Raw genomic sequence first — 18,675 nt, forward strand, 5'->3', positions numbered from 1 at the left:
ACCTCTGATGGGCCCTGCCTTCTGCTCCTCAGGCTAGAGGAAGTCCCGCTGGAGGTGCTGAGGCAGAGGGAGTCCAAGTGGCTGGACATGCTCAACAACTGGGACAAGTGGATGGCCAAGAAGCACAAAAAGGTGAGGGGCCTGACCTTGGGCCTGGGCTGGGCGTTGGTCACTGGGAGGAAGAGGAAGAGGGAGGAAGTGCCTCAGCTTGGAGGAGCAGGGCCTTCTCCAGCTGCCAGTTGCCGTAGGTGTGTCCCACCAGCTCTGAAGTGGGGACAGAAGCTGTTGGGAGGGCAGGGCCAGCTTTCACCTGGTCCTCTCCGATGACTTCAGACTCGTGCAAACTTTGTCCTGGACTCAAACTTCAAAGCTGCTCTTCGCCGAAAGTCCTCCTGGGCAGCTTTCCTCCCCCCTCCTCGGAGAAGTCCTTATTGCTGCTTATCGCCTACCAGGGAGGACTTTATAATACTAATAGCTGACATGTCTTGAACATTTGCCATGTCCTGTGCTGGGCACTGGACTTGGATAATCCTTCGAGTCCCCCAGTGAGGTTGGCAGTGGTAGTATCCCCACTTCACAGATGACCTGCCCAATCAAAATTTGAATCCAAGTGTCTAATTTTAGTGCCTATACTCTTTACCACTACAGTAAGGGGACTTTTCACCCTCTAGATTAATTTGATGAGTTTCCTCTTGCCTCTTGGCCAAAGCAAAAAGAAATAAAAGTAACCTCATACTTGAATAGTCATAACAATGAAAATAGCCAGTGGGCCTTGCTGGTTGGGCTATCATAAGGCACCAACCCTATAGCCCGGAGGAATGTCCTTGCCCCCCACTCGTGTGTGTGTGGATGCCCTTGTCCACCTTGGCAGGGTCTAGGTACCCCTGGCCTCATGAAAGCTGGCTCAGACCCTCGCAGCTGGGATCTCTCTGCACAAGTTCCCAATGCAGAGAGCAAACCTGCTGGCTCACTGTCATCAGCTGACACGCTGGTGTGGTCCCCGCTGGCACAGCCAGCTGCAGGGCCTAGCAGAAAGGTCAAGATCACAGGTCAGGTATGGGCCTGGGCCTAGCCCCCTCCTTCCTCTCCTCACGCCCGTGGCTCGCTGTGTGACTGTGTGACAGTGAGTTCACCCTTACAGCCTCAGTTTCCCTGGTCAAGTGGGACTGACCATCCTGTTGTAAGGCTCCCACGAGATGGTGACCGTAAAGCCCGGTGCCCGTGGGAAGAGCGGTGCACCTTGCCTGGGCTCTTTCTCGCTGTTCTGTGTGGGCTGGAGGGCAATCGTTTTTCGCTTATTAGAAAGTCTTCCTCTCTCCTCTTCTTTCTTTCTTTTTTTCTTTTTCTTTCTTTTTTTATTTATTTAAGGCAGCCCTTCCTCAAGTGCCTCCTGTCTGACTCTGGGGTCTGTTTTCCTGCCTACTTACCCTTCAGGCTCTTACCCTGAGCTGCAGCTCCTTCTCCACGGTCCGTCGTGGTGACTCGTGGCTCTGGCCTTGCCGCGCGCTCCCTTGCAAATGGGGATTCCAGAAGGGATCCTTGGGAAGCTCCTGTCAGCAGAGCAGCCAGCACCACTTCCTCTTCCCCTTTGCTTCCTTGGTGCTGTGGTTAGAGGCTGAGGGCTACCCCAGCCCAGCAGGGGCCACCACAGGAGGCTGCACCCCACCCTACCCAGAGGCCCTAGCCCTCTGCTGTCCTCTGCAACCTCAGCTGTGGCCACACTGGCCCTGGGAGCGTTTCCTGCCTGGCTGCACAGGCTTGGGCTCGCCCTGTGGTGAGGAAGTCATGGCACAGGAAGGACAATACCTGTTTCAGGAAGTGTTTCCAGATCCAACACTTCTCCTAGACTCATCCTGAGTCCCCAGGAGGGGTACCGAACCCTGTGGCTGGAGCGCTGTCTTCCCCCAGAGGGCTCTGCTCAGGCTGCGTCCCTCCAGAGTTCAGCAGGCAGGGTGGGGCCTCTCTCAGCAGTCACAGAGACCTGCTTTTTCACGCCTTGCTTCAGAGAATGATAACCCTTTGTGCTTTCTGTTTGCCTGAGCAGTTACTCTTGCTTTATCCTACTGACCCCCACCTCTGCCTCCCGCCTAAAGCAGGCAGGTGGAGTTGCCTTCTTTAGCACTTCTGCGCTGAGGAGGATTCTAGACGCCAGAGTGGGCAAGGCTAGCTGAACTGCATCTCACTCCCCAGCCCTGGGACTGAGGGAGAACCTTGTGGACTGAAGGTGTTCCTGGGCTCCCCTGAGGCAGGCCAAGCAGGACAGGGCTGTGATGAGGCAGAGGCTGGCTCTGCTGAGCTAGGCCCTGGGCAGAGCCTGAAGGGCCTGTGACTCTGGGCCTCACTGCATCCCTTGGTCAAAACCTGCCCAAACCAAGTGTCCCTTAAGTATAGAGACCCTTGTCCCACAGCGGCAGGAAACTCTTCCCAGAGCCTGGGGCAGTTCCCTTCCGCTCCCTTTTTCTCCCCACTTTGCTGGCAGTCCCAGAGCTTAAGTTTGGCTCCTGTGACCAGACATTCGGCTCTTCCCCCACTGCCTTCAGCCTGTCTCCTTCCTGGTTCTTGACTCTCTCTGACCCTTGGAAAGTTTTCTCTTGTTTGCACTAGTCATCAGGAAGGCCTGGCCTTCTGTGTTCCCTCCTTTGAGAGTTTTTAACGGTACTGTTTGAGGGGGTTTCCAGGTAAGGGGAAGTTAGGTGATAGCTCAAAGCCCTGGGGCGCCTGTGTCAGCACCCTCCTGGGACAGAGGGGTAGAGAGGAAGCCATCGTTTATTGAAGACATTCTGCTGGGCATGGGTTTTTTCCCATTCTAGTAGAATCCTAGGTATTATCATTCTGATCTTACTAGTAATGAGAAGTGATTGGCTCAAGGTCAGTGCTGGATTCAAACCCAGATCTAGGTGCTCTTCCCCTGCCCTGAGCTCCCATCTCCTTTAACCCAGACACGGCTGCTTAGTGCAGGGGTTGAGGGGAGTGTCAGTCCCCCACCCCCATTCTGGAGGAGGGTACCTCTCTACCTTTGCTCTCACCCGTCTTGACATTTGGCCTTGAAGTCACGGGAGGGCGATCAGGGCAGCTGCCTCAGAGCCTCGCTCAGCCCCCAGCACAGGGGAGCTTGCCTCCCCGCCCAGCTCTATGAGGCCAGGGAAGTGAAAAGTGCATGGGGCTGGGTCCCTCCAGCCTGTATGGACTCCAGCCTGTAGCGGGGTCCTCTACAGTGTGGTCACCTCTGATGTTGTGACCTTAATATGTTCCCCACTCTTTGCCTCAGTTTTCCCATGTGTAAGAGACGCGATAGGTTTTCAGACTGGGTTTTGGCAGTGGAAGCCTTTTTCTGATAAAAGTAGCTGGCATATGAATTGAGTACTAGCTCTGGGTCGTGAGCTACCCCAAAACACTTCCGTCCTCACCTCTCCCATGCCTTGAGTGGTGGGCAGACCTGTGCCACTTTAGCGCCAAGGCCAGCTGCCCCTGCTTGCAGCGGAGATCGTGGGAGTTCAGGGTCGGGAGAGCAGAAGAGGGGATTCGTGACCAAAACAAAGAGGAAGCCATTCTGATCAGCCCCCATCTTCTGAGTTGTGCTGAGGTCTCCCCGCTCTAGGCTGCCTCTGTCCTGCTACCCGGCTGCTTAAACCAACACCCCCACAAAGGTGCCCCAGCCACCATCTGGGGTATTTCATGAGCTGCCCTCCCTGTGGCTGTGGCTGTGCCCCTCACTGCACATGCCTTCCTGTGACGTCTCGTGAGGCTCCTCCAACTTGTGTGCTTCCATTTTGATTCAGAAAGTGGTGTTAGGGTTTCAGAATTCTGGGGTAGACCTCGGGAATACCTGTGTTGTCCCTGGAGCAGGGGCTGTGGGGACTCTGCTATCACCTGGTGGCAGCACCTTAAACTGCAGTCGCACAAGCCCCAGTCGCTGGATCTGCCTTGGTAGCAGTAGTAGGGAAGTCCTCTTTTCTCCCCGTTTCTGCTCCTGCTGAAAGCAGGGCTGGGCTGGCATGCAGCCTCTGGGGGAGTTGCCCAGGTGGACGCGTTGGCACAGCCTCCCTTTTGACTTTCAGATCCGTCTGCGGTGCCAGAAGGGCATCCCACCTTCTCTGCGGGGTCGTGCTTGGCAGTACCTGTCAGGAGGCAAGGTGAAGCTACAGCAGAACCCTGGAAAGTTTGACGTGAGTTGCCCGTCCTTCACCCTGTCCTTCCTCCCACATCTCAGCATCCTCCCCGTGGCAGTGACCCTCCATGAGCTCAGCTGGACCCAGCAGTATGAGCGGTGGACGGAGCCCCCCATCAAGTAATGTACCCACTGCCCTTTCCAGCTTTCTCTTCACAACCACTCAGGTCTGCTTTCTTAGGCTCAGTGGGCCTCCTCCCAGCTCTTGTTCATCAGAAGGGGACACTCAGACCACTTCCCTGACTGCCTTGGGCCTTGTGCTCAGGACATTTGGGGGCCTGCCCAGTGGAGCCACTGAACCCTCAACACTTCCTGGCTTCCCATTCTCTACTCTTTCCCCTGCCTCATCCAAGTCCGGCCAGACGCGGTTCACCTGTGTTGCTTGTAGGTTGTCAGGCCCAGGAGTGGCAGAGACAAACTAATATCCTTAGGTGTCAGAAGCCAGTTAGTGGCCAGAGAGGGTGCCCTCCGCACCCATGCTTTTCCCTCCTCACCTCTACCTGCTGTCCCCTTCCTCATGGCTGCCAGGGTAAGAACACTCTTCCATTCCTGGGGCTTCTTGGGGCCCGTATGGGCTGGGCAGCTCGTCCAGTCTGCTCCCTTAGGGAACTGTGGGAGGCAGTTGGCTTCCTTGGGGTTGCCCTAGCTTACCTGCCTGGCCTGGCCGCAGGCATTAGGGTTTCTCCCAGGCTCTTGGGACTGGGGACAGGAAGACAGTGAGAGAGCTGCAAGCCACCAGCTCTTTGTTGACATATTTCATCTTCACTGAACACTCCTGTCCCCTCAAACCCATTCCTAGAGAAGGGTGGGTGAGGCAGGGCAGCCTAAAGTTTGTGCTGTTGACCTGGAGCGGGGGAGAGCTGTTTGCTGGTAGCCCTTGGCATTGGAGGTCAGGGAGGCTGCCTTGTGGAGTGTCTGGCTGGGGGCAGCTCTGAATTAGGGCAGTTGCACTGGACACCAATACCAGGCCTCTCAGTTCGAGTCTTGCTCCCAGTGGCTATATCTCTTCCATGTCAGGGGACCGCATCCTGGGCGGAGGGGGAGGCTCGGGCGAGAGCCCCACCTAAGTCCATAGCTTACCTCCAGCTGCCAGAGCACAGCAGAGAGCTGAGAGCTCGGGTGGCGTGGCCAGCCTTCTGTCAGCAGGGGTGAGTGCAGCCTGCGTGAGCAGCAGAGCACGGAGCCATATGTGCGTTACGTGTGTGTCGAGGAGTGGAGTGTCTGGATAGGAATGGGCCACCCCTAAGGGGCCTTGAAGGTTGCTTGTGGAAGGAGGTAGATTTGCCAAGAAAGGCCTTGAGGATGCCGTGAAGCAGAATGGTAGGTCCCTGAGGCAGTCCTGGGGGCTGGCAGAGTGGTTTGTGAGCACAGCTGGAATGACTTTGCCTGTGAGTGACATACAGGAAATGGAGAGAGATGAGAAACTCTTTCTGGCTGCTGTGGGCACATGAGCCCAAAGCAGAGGTACAGTGAAGGGGCTGCTGGTGGCATCACGTACCTGTACTCCCAGGCAGACCCAGGTGGCCAACCCCAACGTCAGCTGTCAGGGCAGGTTCTCCAGTCCCTGGTGGCTCTGTTTTCTCCTCTACTTGCTAGTCCTTCCTCTTTCCGTGCACAGGGCAGAGGAGGACCTTCCATCCGTTTGTTACCTGTTTTTCTTCTCTGGCTTCACCTCATGAGGTGCCTTCTGGTTCTCACGGAGGCTGTGGTAGCAGCAGCATCTGCAGCGGCGCAGGCCTGCCTTTCACGCCCAATGCCCTTTCTCTCCATATGCTTTTTAGCTACATCGTTTCTGTTTTCACCCACTCGTGCACTGTTGAGCACCTTGGGCTGCTGAGGTACTAGGCAAGAACATCCTAGGAACTGATTTTTTGGGTCCTGAGGTCCCTACCTCATAGGAACCCTCAGAAGGATTTGTGGGACCCTCCTGTCCTTTCCAACAAAAGCACTGTACTCAGTCCCCAATCCTGGGCCTGAGTTGGTGGTGCATCAGAGACACGCAGGCCCCCATCTTGAGGGCATGGAGGGCCCTAGAGATCGAACACCCACTTCTTCAGCTGTGTGCCTGCTCCAGGGCCTTCCTGGAAGCTCCCGGCCCCTCCCACCACTTTCCAGCCTTGACCACTCCATCAGCTCGTTCTCTAGTGCTTGCTCTCACATGTCAAGTTACCTGGTACCCAGGTTCTTTAGTTTAGTGCTAGAATCCCCCCACCGAGGTAAAGGGGCTTGTATGATGTCACCAGCTGGTCAGGACCGAGCCTGGGCCTGTGCCCACTTGGTGTATTTGCCAAGGACTCATCCTTCCTCCTGGGGCCTCCCCTGATCCCTCCCTCGTCCTGCAGGCAACGTGTACTTAGTCTGCTTCCCTGCTCTGGGTTTCCTTTTTTTGATTTTTCTTCTTTCTTCTTTTAAAGTTGAGATACGAATTTACACAGAGTAAAATGCACAGATCTTAAGTGTGCAGTTCAGTGAGTGATGAAAATAATACACATCCATGTAACCAACATGCAAATTGAGATATAGAACATTTCAGATGCCCAAGAAATGATTTTTGTGTGTGTAGTACAGTTGAGCCTTGAACAACACAGGGCTTAGGGGTGCTGACCCCCCGATGCAGTTAAAAATCCACATATAACTTCAGTCAGTCCTCTGCATACATGGATTCCTAGCTTTGGATTGAAAATACAGTTGACCCTTGAACAACATAGGTTTGAACTGTGTGTGTCCACTTATATGAAGATTTTAAAAATCTGCATATATTGAAAACACAGATTTGAAAAGATATATGCACTTGGATGGTCATTGAAGCATTATTTACAGTAGCCAAGATTTGGAAGCAACCTGGGCACCCATCGATAGATAAAAGAATAAAGAGGAGGTGGTACATATATACAATAGAATATTACTCAGCCATAAAAAGAGTGAAATCTTGCCATTTGCGACAATGTGGATGGACCTAGAGTATTGTGTTAAGTGAAATAAGTAGAACAGAGAAAGACAAATACCATATGATTTCACTTATATGTGGAATCTAAAAAAAACAAAACAAACTCATAAAGAGAACAAACTGATGGTTGCCAAATGGGAGGGGTTGGGCGGATGGGTGAAAAAGGTGAAAGGATTAAGAAGTACAAATTGGAATAGTCACCAGGACACAAAGTACAGCATAGGGAATATAGTCAATAATATTGCAATAACTATATGGTATCTGATTGGTACTAGACTTATCCGGTGATAACTTCATGAGGTATATAAATGTCTAATCGCTATGTTGTATACCTGAAATGAATATAATATTGTGTATCAATTATAATTTAAAAGTAAATTTTTAAAAATCCACGTGGAAGTGGACCTATGCAGTTCAAACCTGTGCTGTTCAAAGGTCAACTGTACTTTGTTTTTATAACTGGTACTCAAGCTTAAAATGTTCACAGAAGTTCAAAGAAGAGTTAAACTTTATTGAAACCTCAGCGCTCAGAGATGGTTTGAGGTTAGTGGTTTGACAAATATCAAATTCTTCAAGACAGCACTGTGTATAGAACACACACACACACACACACTGTGTGACACACACACACACTGTGTGACACACACACCCCTTCCTGAATAGGCAGCTCCACTTGCACAGGGAAACAGGTAGCAGAGGAATTGGGATTGACGGCTCTGAGTCAACCTAGTCTCCCGGCCCAACCCCACCAATTTTCTAATACTGAGGCCTTGGGCAAATGACTTTCCTCTGAGCCTCATCTGTGAACAGTGTAATGATAGGACCTGTATTTTAGGGTGGAGAAAAAGAGTCAGTAAGGCCCACAGGTGGCTCAGAGCAGTGTTACATAACAGGTGGTAGCTATTGTTTTGATGGTAGCCTTCCATCTTACGGATGTTACATAAGGTGTTTGAGTCCTGCATGAAATACCTAGAAGTGACTTCCAGCTACAGATATGGTGGACATTCTTACCCACATGGGTCTTCCTGGAGCCAGGATCACCTCTCAGGGTTTCCAGGGCCCTTCACTGCCCTTGCCTTTTTGCCTCTGCCCAGGCTGCCTTACCCAGGTTTCCTGACCTGTCCAAAGGAAGACACAGTCCCTAATGGGATTGGTGGGCATTGCCCGGGTGGGGGGCGCCTCCAATACCTGGGACAGTTGTATCCTCCTAGCCATCCTTCATGCCTAATACATGCCCTTGACCTTGCTTCCAGGAGCTGGACATGTCTCCTGGGGACCCCAAATGGCTGGATGTGATTGAACGTGACCTGCACCGACAGTTCCCTTTCCACGAGATGTTTGTGTCCCGGGGGGGCCACGGGTGAGCAGGCTGGGTGTGGTAGTCTGGTGGTGGTGTTAGGCCCTGTCCCTCAGGAGTGAGAGGAGGTAAAATGAGTTTGGGGGCACCTAGGAGGCCCAGAAGCTGTGGGCCCCAAACTCCATTTTTAGAGTTTCCCTTCTTTGGTTTGAGTCTGATGGGTCCTCTTAGCGTCTCTTCTTACCTCTGGGGCAACTTTCATCATTTACTCCCCAGAGTATTCCCCTCTTCTGGCAACAGGTTTTGGTGGAGAGAAAGAGGGTTAGATAGTTGGGTCAGCAGAGGGTATGTAGGAAGGGAGACATGTGGTGGGCCAAGGGACCAGGACAGATATCTGCGACCACAGCTTCTGGGTGAGGGGCCCGTACTTCCAGCCCCCAACACGTCCTTCCCCTCTATCTGGCATCCTGCCCTGGCCTTGCCCCCTACTTTCTCTTTGAGGCTCTGCTCTCACCTGTCAAAGGAGGGGCCCCTCCCTGCCTCCATCCTCTGGTAAGGTGAGAATCCGTGTGCCGCAGTGGGAGACTGACCCCTTGGTGACCGCATTTGGTCATGTTCCCTCTCCAGAGAAGTACACATTCTGAGATAGGTCTGGTCTAGTGGGGCATAGGTGAGGGAAGTAGGTGACAGAGGCACCTGTCATCCCTGCCACGCTTGGCCTCTCCACAGCCAGCAGGATCTGTTCCGTGTGCTGAAGGCCTACACGCTCTACCGACCTGAGGAGGGCTACTGCCAGGCCCAGGCACCCATTGCTGCTGTCCTGCTCATGCACATGCCCGCTGAGGTACCACCAGGCCCTGGGCGGGCAAGGGGGCGGGCGGGCGAGGAACACCCAGCAGCAAGACCTTACATCTCTCTCGCCCACAGCAAGCCTTTTGGTGCCTGGTGCAGATCTGTGAGAAGTACCTGCCCGGCTACTACAGTGAGAAACTGGTGAGTGCTTGCTGGGCCCCGGACCCGGCCTGGGACCTCCCCCAGGCTGGAAACTGTTTGCGGCCTCTCCAGTCCTTTCGCTCCACAGGTAGTCCTGCTCTCACTGGAAACCTTCCCAGCCTCCTGTTGCGTTCAGGCTGAAGTCCCCACGCCTGCCAGGGTCAGGTTGCCCAGGCTCCAGCGTCATCAGTTCTGCACTTGCCTCCATCTCAGCCTCCAGCCATCTGGCCATTCGGAAGCTCTCCGTTCCTCCAGAACTCCCAGATCCTCCCTGCCCGGGCCTTGGCATAGGCTTACACCTCTGCCCCTGTCCTTCCCTTCCTTCCTCTGATAGCTCCTGCTTTCCCTCATCTTTCTGCCCTCACGCAGCTTCCCTTGACCCTGACAGGTGGAATCTCCGGCATGTGCTCATCCAGTGCTCCTGTTCCTGCCATGTTCTGGGCACTTAGTTCCCCCCACCGCCACCCCCAGTCTTTTTGCTTCTGTGACTCATGTCTGTCCGCCCCTTTTCACTACATGCTCACGAGGAGGACAGGCTGTCTGCTCATCATTGTATCCCAGCGCCCAGCACAAGGCCGGCTGCCTGCCTGGTGCTGGGGGCCAGGGCGTACGTAGCCCCTCCCCTGGCTGCTGCTGGCCCGTGGTCATGGCCTCACTGTCCCCCCAGGAGGCGATCCAGCTGGATGGGGAGATCCTCTTCTCGCTGCTGCAGAAGGTGTCCCCCGTAGCCCACAAGCACCTCAGCTGGCAGAAGATTGACCCGCTGCTCTACATGACAGAGTGGTTCATGTGTGCGTTCACCCGCACCCTGCCCTGGAGCTCCGTGCTGCGTGTCTGGGACATGTTCTTCTGCGAAGGTACCGGGCTGAGCTCGGGGAGCACCCCTGCCCCAAGCCCAGCCCACAGGAGCAACTCCCTAAAGGCCCCCTTGCGCTCCCTCCCCATGCAGGAGTCAAGATCATCTTCCGGGTGGGGTTGGTGCTGCTGAAGCACGCGCTGGGCTCCCCTGAGAAGCTCAAGGCCTGCCAGGGCCAGTACGAGACTATTGAGCGCCTGCGGAGCCTCAGCCCCAAGATCATGCAGGAGGCTTTCCTGGTCCAGGAGGTGCGGCCCACCCCTTCCCCTCAGCACCCGGAGGGAGGGGGGGATGTGGGGGCCCTTTGGAGGGGAGCCTGGTAACCCTCTGCCCCTGAGCGGGAGTCGCTGGTGCCAGGCCCCAGTGCTCAGCAGCCCAGAATGGTGGGGGCAGACCTCATCCCGCTGTGAATAAGAGGGGGCATAGAGAGGCCTAGGTTTGTGGGGCCTTCCCTGTTCTGAACCACTTGGGAATGAGAGGGAGCTGCAACCAGTCACCCCCTCTTCCTCCCTGGTACCACATCCACAGCCTTGGCTTTATTTTCCCTTTTTTCTTTCTTTTGTGGATTTTTGTCTCTCAGGGGCTGTAATAAGGTAACACATCGTTAGGCAAGCGGAGCCGTGCGTCACGGGCAGCTTGCTCCTCTGAGGCAGTGGGTCTCAGGGCCTGGCTCACCTGTACTCGGCTCTGGCCTTACGACCACCTCAGGGACCAGACCTTCATTCAACCTTTAGTAACAGGATGGGGGAGCCTGAGGCAGAGCAGGGGCCCTGGCTGGGAGGCGGAGGGGGAGGTTCTTCCTTGTGCCCACCTGTCTGTCGTCGACCCACAGGTGATAGAGCTGCCAGTGACAGAGCGCCAGATTGAGCGTGAGCACCTCATCCAGCTGCGGCGCTGGCAGGAGACCCGGGGTGAGCTGCAGTGCCGCTCCCCGCCCAGGCTGCATGGCGCGAAGGCCATCCTGGAGGCAGAGCCAGGCCCCCGGCCCACCCTGCAACCTTCACCGTCCATCCGCCTGCCCCCAGAGGCCCCCCTCCCTGGCTCCAAAGGCAAACCCAAGCCACCCAAGGAGATCCAGAAGAAGCAGAAGCAGGCGAAGGCGAGTGGGCAGCTGGACAAAACTCCAACCCCAAGTCAAGCCAAGGTGGTGCCCGCTGCGGGAGACGCATATTCCCCACAGGATGTGCCCCCAAAGGACCCAGCCCCCCAGGACCCAGCCCCCCAGGACTCAGCTCCCCAGGATTCAGCCCACCACCACTCCCAGGAGAGCCTGACATCCCAGGAGAGTGAGGACACCTACTTGTAACCCCGGCAGCTCAGGCCTCCAGGGTGGGGTCTCAACATACACATGATTCACAGACTGACATTCCAGGGCCTGCCTACCCTCAGGGGGCCTGGCTGCCTCACCACTGGGCATAGAGTCTGGCGGGCCCAGCACAGATTCTGCCTGAGCCTCCTTATTTATTATCTCCAGAATGGAGCTTGGGCCGGCCCAGCGGGGGCAGGCAGAAGTGAGGGCTTCACTCAGGCCCCTCCTCCTGGGGAGATGCTCCCCAGGGCTAGGGCACTGACATGAGGGGAGAGGGTGGGGTAAAGGGTGGGGTGCTCTTTGTGTAAATAGAAACATGGTTTTGTACAGAAATAAACAGGCTTGTGTAGAGAGCTGGTGTGCAGCTAGGAACTGGGACGGGAGTGCCACCCCGGGTGCTTGGCATTTCTTCTCCAGGCCCTACAGAGCCCCCATCCTGGCCCCAGCCCAGCACCAGAGCCTCTCTGAGAAGTATCCTTGCCAGGGGGGATGTCAAGTCCAGGGCCAGCCCCTGTTCCTGACCCCCATTTCCCCTCACTCCATCCCTCTGCCCCATGCCCACCATCTGCCTTGGGTGAGGGTCACCAGGGCTGGAGCCCAGTGCTGGGGCAAAGCAGGGTCTGCGCCAGAGGCAGCCTTGATCCCACTCGTCACTGACGGGGAGGGGCTCTTTAAGGGTCTTCCTCCTCAAGGCCTGGCCTGGATGCCACTTTGGACCCCAGTAAGGTTCTGAGTGTTTATTCTGGGTTGGGTGCTGGTGCCAGTGTGCGGAGACCATGAATGCTCTCACATGTTCAGCCCCGGAGAAGCATGAGGGGAGAAGTCCGGGTCTTTGATAGAAGGCCGCCTGTCATTTACTGAGCACTTAACATGTGCCACGCGGGACTGGTTGTGTCACCAGCTGATTGGCTATGCTCTGTTATCCCCATTTGTCAGATGAAGAAACTGGTGCTGAGTGGGAAAGGTGAAGCTGGTGCAAATTTGCACCCAGAGCCCCTCAGCTACCTCTCCCGACCAGGGTGCCAGGTGAACTGACTGTCCTTGAGGGTCCAGGCAGGCTCTATGGTCACAACCTAATGACTGGTGAGGGTACGGACAGAGTGTCCCTGGGAGAGGACCCCTCCCTTCTGCTGAGGAAGCAGCTTTTCCAGTCAAACAATAGCTGCTGTTCCTGGCAGGCCACCAAGCTGGGCTGTGCCATAGGGGGAGGGGACAGGAGAGGGAGGAGTGAAGTCTCCCTAGGAATTTTCAGGCATCCCAAAGGCTTCGGCCTGGGACAACTTGTCCTGGTACAGCTGGGGATACTGAGGCCTGAGGAGGTCAAAGTTCACATAAGCCTGTCCAGGCCATCCACTTCCTACCTCCCAGCTCTCCCTCCTATGGTTTCCCATCCCAACTGTATCATCGATAATTGAGGGGCTCAGCCTTTGACGGTCCCCTCCCCCTGACCCTCCAGGGAACAGGCCAGGATGTGGCAGCTGCACAGTGTTCCACATGAACCCTCTGAGCCGGAGTCCAGTGGGGGAAGGCACTGCCCTGTATCCACCCACCTACAGTGGAGGCAGGAGCCTTAGGAAAGCAGGCAGGAGGCCTGTGCAGGCCTGCTTTAACCTGCTCCGTTCAAAGCCGCAGATCTGAAGCCTGAGGATGTGTTGCCCAGACAAGTGTCCCCCAGAGCATGCTGGGTCTTGCTATAGGGGCAGCCTAGGTGTGCAGATAGCTGCTCAGCCTTGGGGTCTTCGACCTGAGGAGGCCTGAGCAGGACCCAGTCCCCACATTGAAACGAGCCCAAGTTGGTCCTAACAAGCCTCAGATCTGGGGCATCTGCCAGCGCTGGGGGCCTCCTTGGGCATGAAGCAAGTTTAGATGTGTTCAGGCCGACTGGGTTCTACTAATGGCTGCAGGCTTTGGGAGGCCTCAGCAGGGCTCAACTCTCAGGTCTGAGATCTGAGTACCCTGAAGTCTGAGCTTTGGGCATTCCTGGCCCAAGCACTTAGTTTTGAGGGGCCGCCTTAGGCCTGACCACCTTCAGCGCCCTACCCAACAGTATGTTGCTCAGACAGAGGTGGATGGGGCCCTTCCTACCTCTGTGATCCTAGTGGGGAGTCTTCTATGAGAGGAAGGAGAAAGGCACCAGGATACTTTATTGGAAGAGAATCACAGGGATGCCAGGGCTGCAGAGCGGACCCCCACCCCTACCCCTCCATGCTGCAGCGGTTTGGGGGCAACACTCTGGTTCCAGCTGAGCCCCGGTTCACCTCATGGCCCTTCCAAAGCCTCAACGACCTCAATCATAAGGCCCATATGGGGGCCCAAAGGACATAATCGACCCCACATTTCACGCAAGCCTCCCATCCCAGCCTCGACCGGCGGAATGGGCGGAGCCCGGAGAGGGGGCGCAGCCTGGCGGGGGTCTGGAGGACTCGACGGGGGTGGGGTCAGCTGGTGAGTCCCTAAACTAAACCAATGTTAAAGGGGCGGAGTCATCCGGGGCGGGGCTCGGTGGACTAGAGCTGGGTGAGGCTCTGGCGTAGAAGGAGGCGTGGCCACCCCGGATAGGCCGCGCGTCCCTCAGGGCGTGGCCGTCAGGGAGCAGGACGAGGCGAAGGGCTGGGCGGGTTCGGGGCGTAGCGAGTGGCGTGGAAGCGGCCGCGGAGCGGCTCCTTTAAGCCTCCGGCACCGCCTCCCCCGCCCCGCCCCCGGCGAGGCCTGGGTCTGGTTGGCGGCGGGGTCCGGTCCGTGCCGACCGCGATGGAGCTGCACATCCTAGAGCACCGGGTGCGGGTGCTGAGCCTCGCCCGCCCCGGTCTTTGGCTGTACACGCACCCGCTTATCAAGCTGCTATTCCTGCCCCGCCGAAGCCGGTGCGCGCCCGGGTTCCGGGGCACAGATTGGGGTGGGCTCCACTCTCGCTTCGGTACGGGGTCGGGAGATTATAGAGTCGCCACGAGGCGAGCTGGGGCAAGCGGGAGCGGGCGGGGAGGGCTCTTCCACCCCACCCCCCGGCCGCCATCCGGCCTGTGCTTACGCTCCCTGGGACCGCCGCCTATCCGGGGCCAGTTAAGGCGCAAACAGCCGGGGGTGTGCAATGCTTAATTTCGAGTGGTGTCAAATGGGGGTATTCCTTCCTGGCGACTGCGAAGAGTTTCTTCCAGACGCCTCCCATCGGGTCAGAGGGGCCGGTCTAGGGGACCCAAGGTCCGACGCCCCGGGGCTATCGCTGCGGGTGAACCTCTCCTCCCTCCTGGAATGGAGGGGCGGGGGGCTCCTGCGAAGTTCAGGAGGCGGAAAACAGTTCGCTGTTCAGAAGTTGGGGCCCACACCACAAGACCAATGGGAGAAATTTGAAGCTTGAGGGGGCTGGGAGGAGCCCGGCGTGGGTCTTTAGGGGCGGATGGAGCGAAGTCTACCTGCCCCCTCTGCCCAACCTAGACTGAAGATTCCCCCCACCCCCAACCAGGTGCAAGTTCTTCAGTTTGACGGAGACTCCCGAGGATTACACGCTCATGGTGGACGAGGAGGGCTTCAAAGGTGGGGGCTGGGCTAGGGAGGGATGTCGCGCTCCCCTCTTTGGGGGATTCTCACCAGATGCTGGGGTCCAGTGTTCCAGGAGCTGAAGCCTCGAAGGCAGATTGATCTGGGTTCATACCTGACTCCGCTACTCACTGGCTGTGTGCCCTTGAGCAAGTCACTTCCCCTCTCTGAGCTGTTGTTTCCTCTTATGTACAATGGGTTCTGATTTAATAGGGTCCCATAATGGCTTTGTAAATGGGCTGTGTGTGAGGGCCACTTAGCAGCCCCAGACCAGCAGTAGGCCCTCAGTTATGCTTGTTGGCAAGAATCAGGGGTTCCTGTGGCTGTTATATCTCCCTGGCCATTATTTCCCCCTGGACTTCCATCCCTGGTACTGGTCATTCCCTCCGGGGCTGGTCTGGGAACTCCAGGAGTCTTAGGGTTGGGGAAGGAATGCAGGAGCAGGCAGCCAGCTCAGGGCAGGGTCCTGAGGGGCTTATGTTTGAGCAATTAGCAGCCACCTTGGCCCAGGTCCCTTGTTCTGGACGTCAGCCTGGTCCTTCTGGCCCCCCAGAGCTGACATCTGGCTCCCACTCCTTCCAGCCTGACCCATCTTCACAGGCCTGGAGTCTCAGGCCAGCCACCTGGGGCTTGGTCCATCACCCACTGCACTGCTTCAGGCCTTAGTTTCCCTGTTTGCACTGCAGCCAAGTTTGGTTTAGTGAAGGGGGAAGGGCATCCCCCAGCCAATCCATTCTGCTGGCGCCCCCTCGTGGTGTCACTTGGTATAAAGCTTCTGTTAACCCACAGAACACTGAGATGAGGTACATACAGCCATCCCATTTTACAGATGAGGAAACAGACTAAATCATTTGCACCAGGTCAATAGCAAGTAAAAGGTGAAGCTGGGATTTGAACTCAGGTCTGTCTGAATCTGGAGCTCAGATCTCAACTGGAAGGTTTCAATCCCTGGCAGGCCAGAACCTGGAGCACATCTCAGTCCTTGCATGCATGCAGGTGTCGAGAGCACAACTTGTAGACGGGAGATAGCCCCAGTCTCCAGACCTGACCTTACCTTGGTAGAGCACTTCAAGGCTCAGGTAGGGAAACGGGCAGGGGCCAGCCCTGCAGGCTTTGACTGGTCATGTGCCCTGTGCCCACAGAGCTGCCCCCATCCGAGTTCCTGCAAGTGGCTGAGGCCACATGGCTGGTGATGAACGTATCATCCCATAGCGGCACAGCAGTGCAAGCTGCTGGGGTCACCAAGATCGCCCGCTCCGTCATTGCACCGCTGGCTGAGCACCACGTATCTGTGCTGATGTTGTCCACTTACCAGACGGACTTCATCCTGGTGAGTTTCCCACAGGGGCTAGTGTCAGGCAGGGTGGGCATGGGTGCCTGGGGACTCATGTGATATGCCATCTCCCTGTGGCCCAGGTGCGGGAGCAGGACCTGTCCGTGGTGATTCACACCCTGGCCCAGGAGTTCGACATTTATCGAGAGGTGGGCGGGGAGCCTGTGCCTGTTGCCAGGGATGATTCCAGCAATGGCTTTCCCCGAGCTCAGCATGGTGAGGGTGCCCTCTGACACCAAGACCTGGGTGGGGAGTGGGGGCTCCGGTTCTCACTGGGGCCCTTTGCTTGTGTGGGTGAGTCTGTGTGTAGGGGGAGACTAGCTGACAATGATTGCTTCACAAGACAGGGAGGTGAGGCTGGGAAAATCAAGGCAGGTTCCTGTAGAGGACTGTACACCCAGCCCAGGCCCCTCCCTGGCCGGCCACCAGGGGGCACCCCAGCCCACAGTCCTTTTTTCACCCTCCACCTCCTGATTCCTCCCTAGCAGGGCCCAGCCCCACAGTGCATCCCATTCAGAGCCCGCAAAACCGTTTTTGTGTCCTTACGCTGGACCCTGAGACGCTACCAGCCATTGCCACCACCCTCATCGATGTCCTCTTCTACTCCCACAGGTGGGCCTCATTTGTACTTAGTCTCGTCCTCACGTTATTGTTCCCTATGGCCTGTCCCACCACCTTCTACCTGTCCCTTGGTTCTGCAACTCTGCGCCCTGTTCTGTGTCCTGGGTTCCCAGCAGCCTGTGATGCCCACATGCCCTTCACTGATGTTCAGGAAAAGTCCCAATGCTGCAGCTGGAGCCCTCTCCTGGAGTGTGGGCAAAGCCACCCCCAAGCCATGACCTGGTCAGGCCCCCTGGCCCTGGGGTCCTGCATCTTTAGCACAGGCAGCATTCATTGTCCTTCCCCCCCATCCCTACCCAGTGCCATCAGGAAATCAGGGCCTTCAGACAGGGAAGGAAAGTGGCCCCGAGACGGGAGGCCTGTGCTGCTGCTCCCTGACTGGGAGGAGATGGAGTGGGCTGGGTGTCTGCGGAGTACGTGACCCTCCTGTCCCTCCCCAGTGCCCCCAAAGAGGCAGGCCCTGGCGATCCTGGACCCAGCTCCATCACGTTCTTTGCCTTCTCCCTCATTGAGGGCTACATCTCCATCGTCATGGATGCCGAGACGCAGAAAAAGTATGTGACCCCTGACCCCAGGTGGGCCAAGACCCTAAGCCAGGCCCAGGGAGGAAGGAGGTGGAGCGTCAGACTCTGAGGTCACCAGGGCCGCCTGCCTCCCACAGGTTCCCCAGTGACCTCCTGCTGACCAGCTCCTCAGGAGAGCTGTGGAGGATGGTGCGCATTGGAGGACAGCCGCTGGGTTTTGGTGAGAGCCGCTTCCTGTGTGTTGGGGGCTCGGGAAGGGCCTGTGGGGAGACCAGGGTGATCCACATGGCCCCCTCCTCCACCTGTAGATGAATGTGGGATCGTGGCGCAGATCGCAGGTCCCCTGGCTGCAGCCGACATTTCTGCCTACTACATCAGCACCTTCAACTTTGACCACGCCCTGGTGAGCGCCGTGGGCTGTGGTGGGGGCTCCTGGAGGGACACTGAGTCCAGAAGGGCGGGGGCAGGAAGTCGGGGCAGCCCTGACCCTGCCCTCCCCCCACCTGTCTACAGGTGCCTGAGGACGGCATCGGCAGCGTCATCGAGGTCCTCCAGCGACGGCAGGAGGGCCTGGGCTTATGAGGCCTAAGGGGAACAGCGGCCTCTGTGCTCCCCCTCATCCCCAGGCTTCCAGAGACTTCTCTAAGCTATTTCCTCAAGCTCTGGGATGAGCCCACTTTCCTCTCCTTCCTCCTGCATTTGTGCAGGGGGACCCTGCAGAAGGAGGGGCCTTCTGCTCTATGTATGTAAGCTGCGTGCAAGCACCGGCTCTCACGTGGACACACGTGTCTGCCCACAAGGGAACACGGTGCTCGGGGCTTCCAGTAGGAAGCCCTCAACCCATCACTCCCTGGCAGCCTCGGCGTTTGCACATTCCCTGCCTGAGGCCCAAGCCGTCTCCCCTTAGTGCCCTGGGAGAGCTGCTCCCTAATCTCCGTTCTGCCTCTGGCTGGGTTGCCTTCCCCTGCCAGGTGAGTTCTGACAGTGCCTCCCCCTCCCGGGGCCTCGAAGAAAAGTATTTTTACGTCTCTCTCTCTCTCTCTCTCTTTTTTTTTTTTTTTTATCAACTTGTTAATAAAGGGCTTGTAGTGAC

At 56.8% G+C, this 18,675-nt stretch overlaps 2 protein-coding genes across 4 annotated transcripts in view; both read left to right on the top strand.

Annotated features, from left to right (window-relative positions):
- The window catches only part of TBC1D10A (TBC1 domain family member 10A), a 30,259-nt gene extending 18,338 nt beyond the window's left edge, over nt 1-11,921 (top strand). Inside the window, exons 2-9 of the mRNA XM_019743103.3 lie at nt 33-132; nt 4,059-4,166; nt 8,369-8,475; nt 9,142-9,256; nt 9,340-9,405; nt 10,073-10,262; nt 10,355-10,509; nt 11,094-11,921. Coding sequence (XP_019598662.3) covers nt 33-132; nt 4,059-4,166; nt 8,369-8,475; nt 9,142-9,256; nt 9,340-9,405; nt 10,073-10,262; nt 10,355-10,509; nt 11,094-11,567 — 1,315 coding nt within the window. The 3' untranslated portion in view covers nt 11,568-11,921. The remainder of the gene's footprint in view (nt 1-32; nt 133-4,058; nt 4,167-8,368; nt 8,476-9,141; nt 9,257-9,339; nt 9,406-10,072; nt 10,263-10,354; nt 10,510-11,093) is intronic.
- A 2,259-nt stretch (nt 11,922-14,180) lies between these two features.
- Nucleotides 14,181-18,675, top strand: CASTOR1 (cytosolic arginine sensor for mTORC1 subunit 1). 3 transcript variants are annotated; one of them, XM_019743015.3, is made up of 9 exons: nt 14,185-14,434; nt 15,031-15,101; nt 16,247-16,434; nt 16,521-16,653; nt 16,923-17,049; nt 17,499-17,612; nt 17,720-17,802; nt 17,891-17,985; nt 18,096-18,675. In XM_019743015.3, the coding sequence occupies exons 1-9, from the start codon at nt 14,322-14,324 to the stop codon at nt 18,162-18,164; spliced, it is 993 nt and encodes a 330-aa protein (XP_019598574.1). In that variant the 5' UTR covers nt 14,185-14,321; the 3' UTR covers nt 18,165-18,675. The 3 variants fall into 3 exon arrangements, with proteins under 3 accessions (XP_074177659.1, XP_019598574.1, XP_019598575.1); XM_019743016.3 differs by having other exon boundaries at nt 14,188-14,434; nt 16,926-17,049; XM_074321558.2 differs by lacking the exon at nt 15,031-15,101 and having other exon boundaries at nt 14,181-14,487.

This window comes from Rhinolophus sinicus, chromosome 9 (genome assembly GCF_057876585.1).
Source record: "Rhinolophus sinicus isolate RSI-liver-muscle chromosome 9, RSI-T2T, whole genome shotgun sequence".
In the NCBI taxonomy this organism is placed as follows: Eukaryota; Metazoa; Chordata; class Mammalia; order Chiroptera; family Rhinolophidae; genus Rhinolophus; species Rhinolophus sinicus.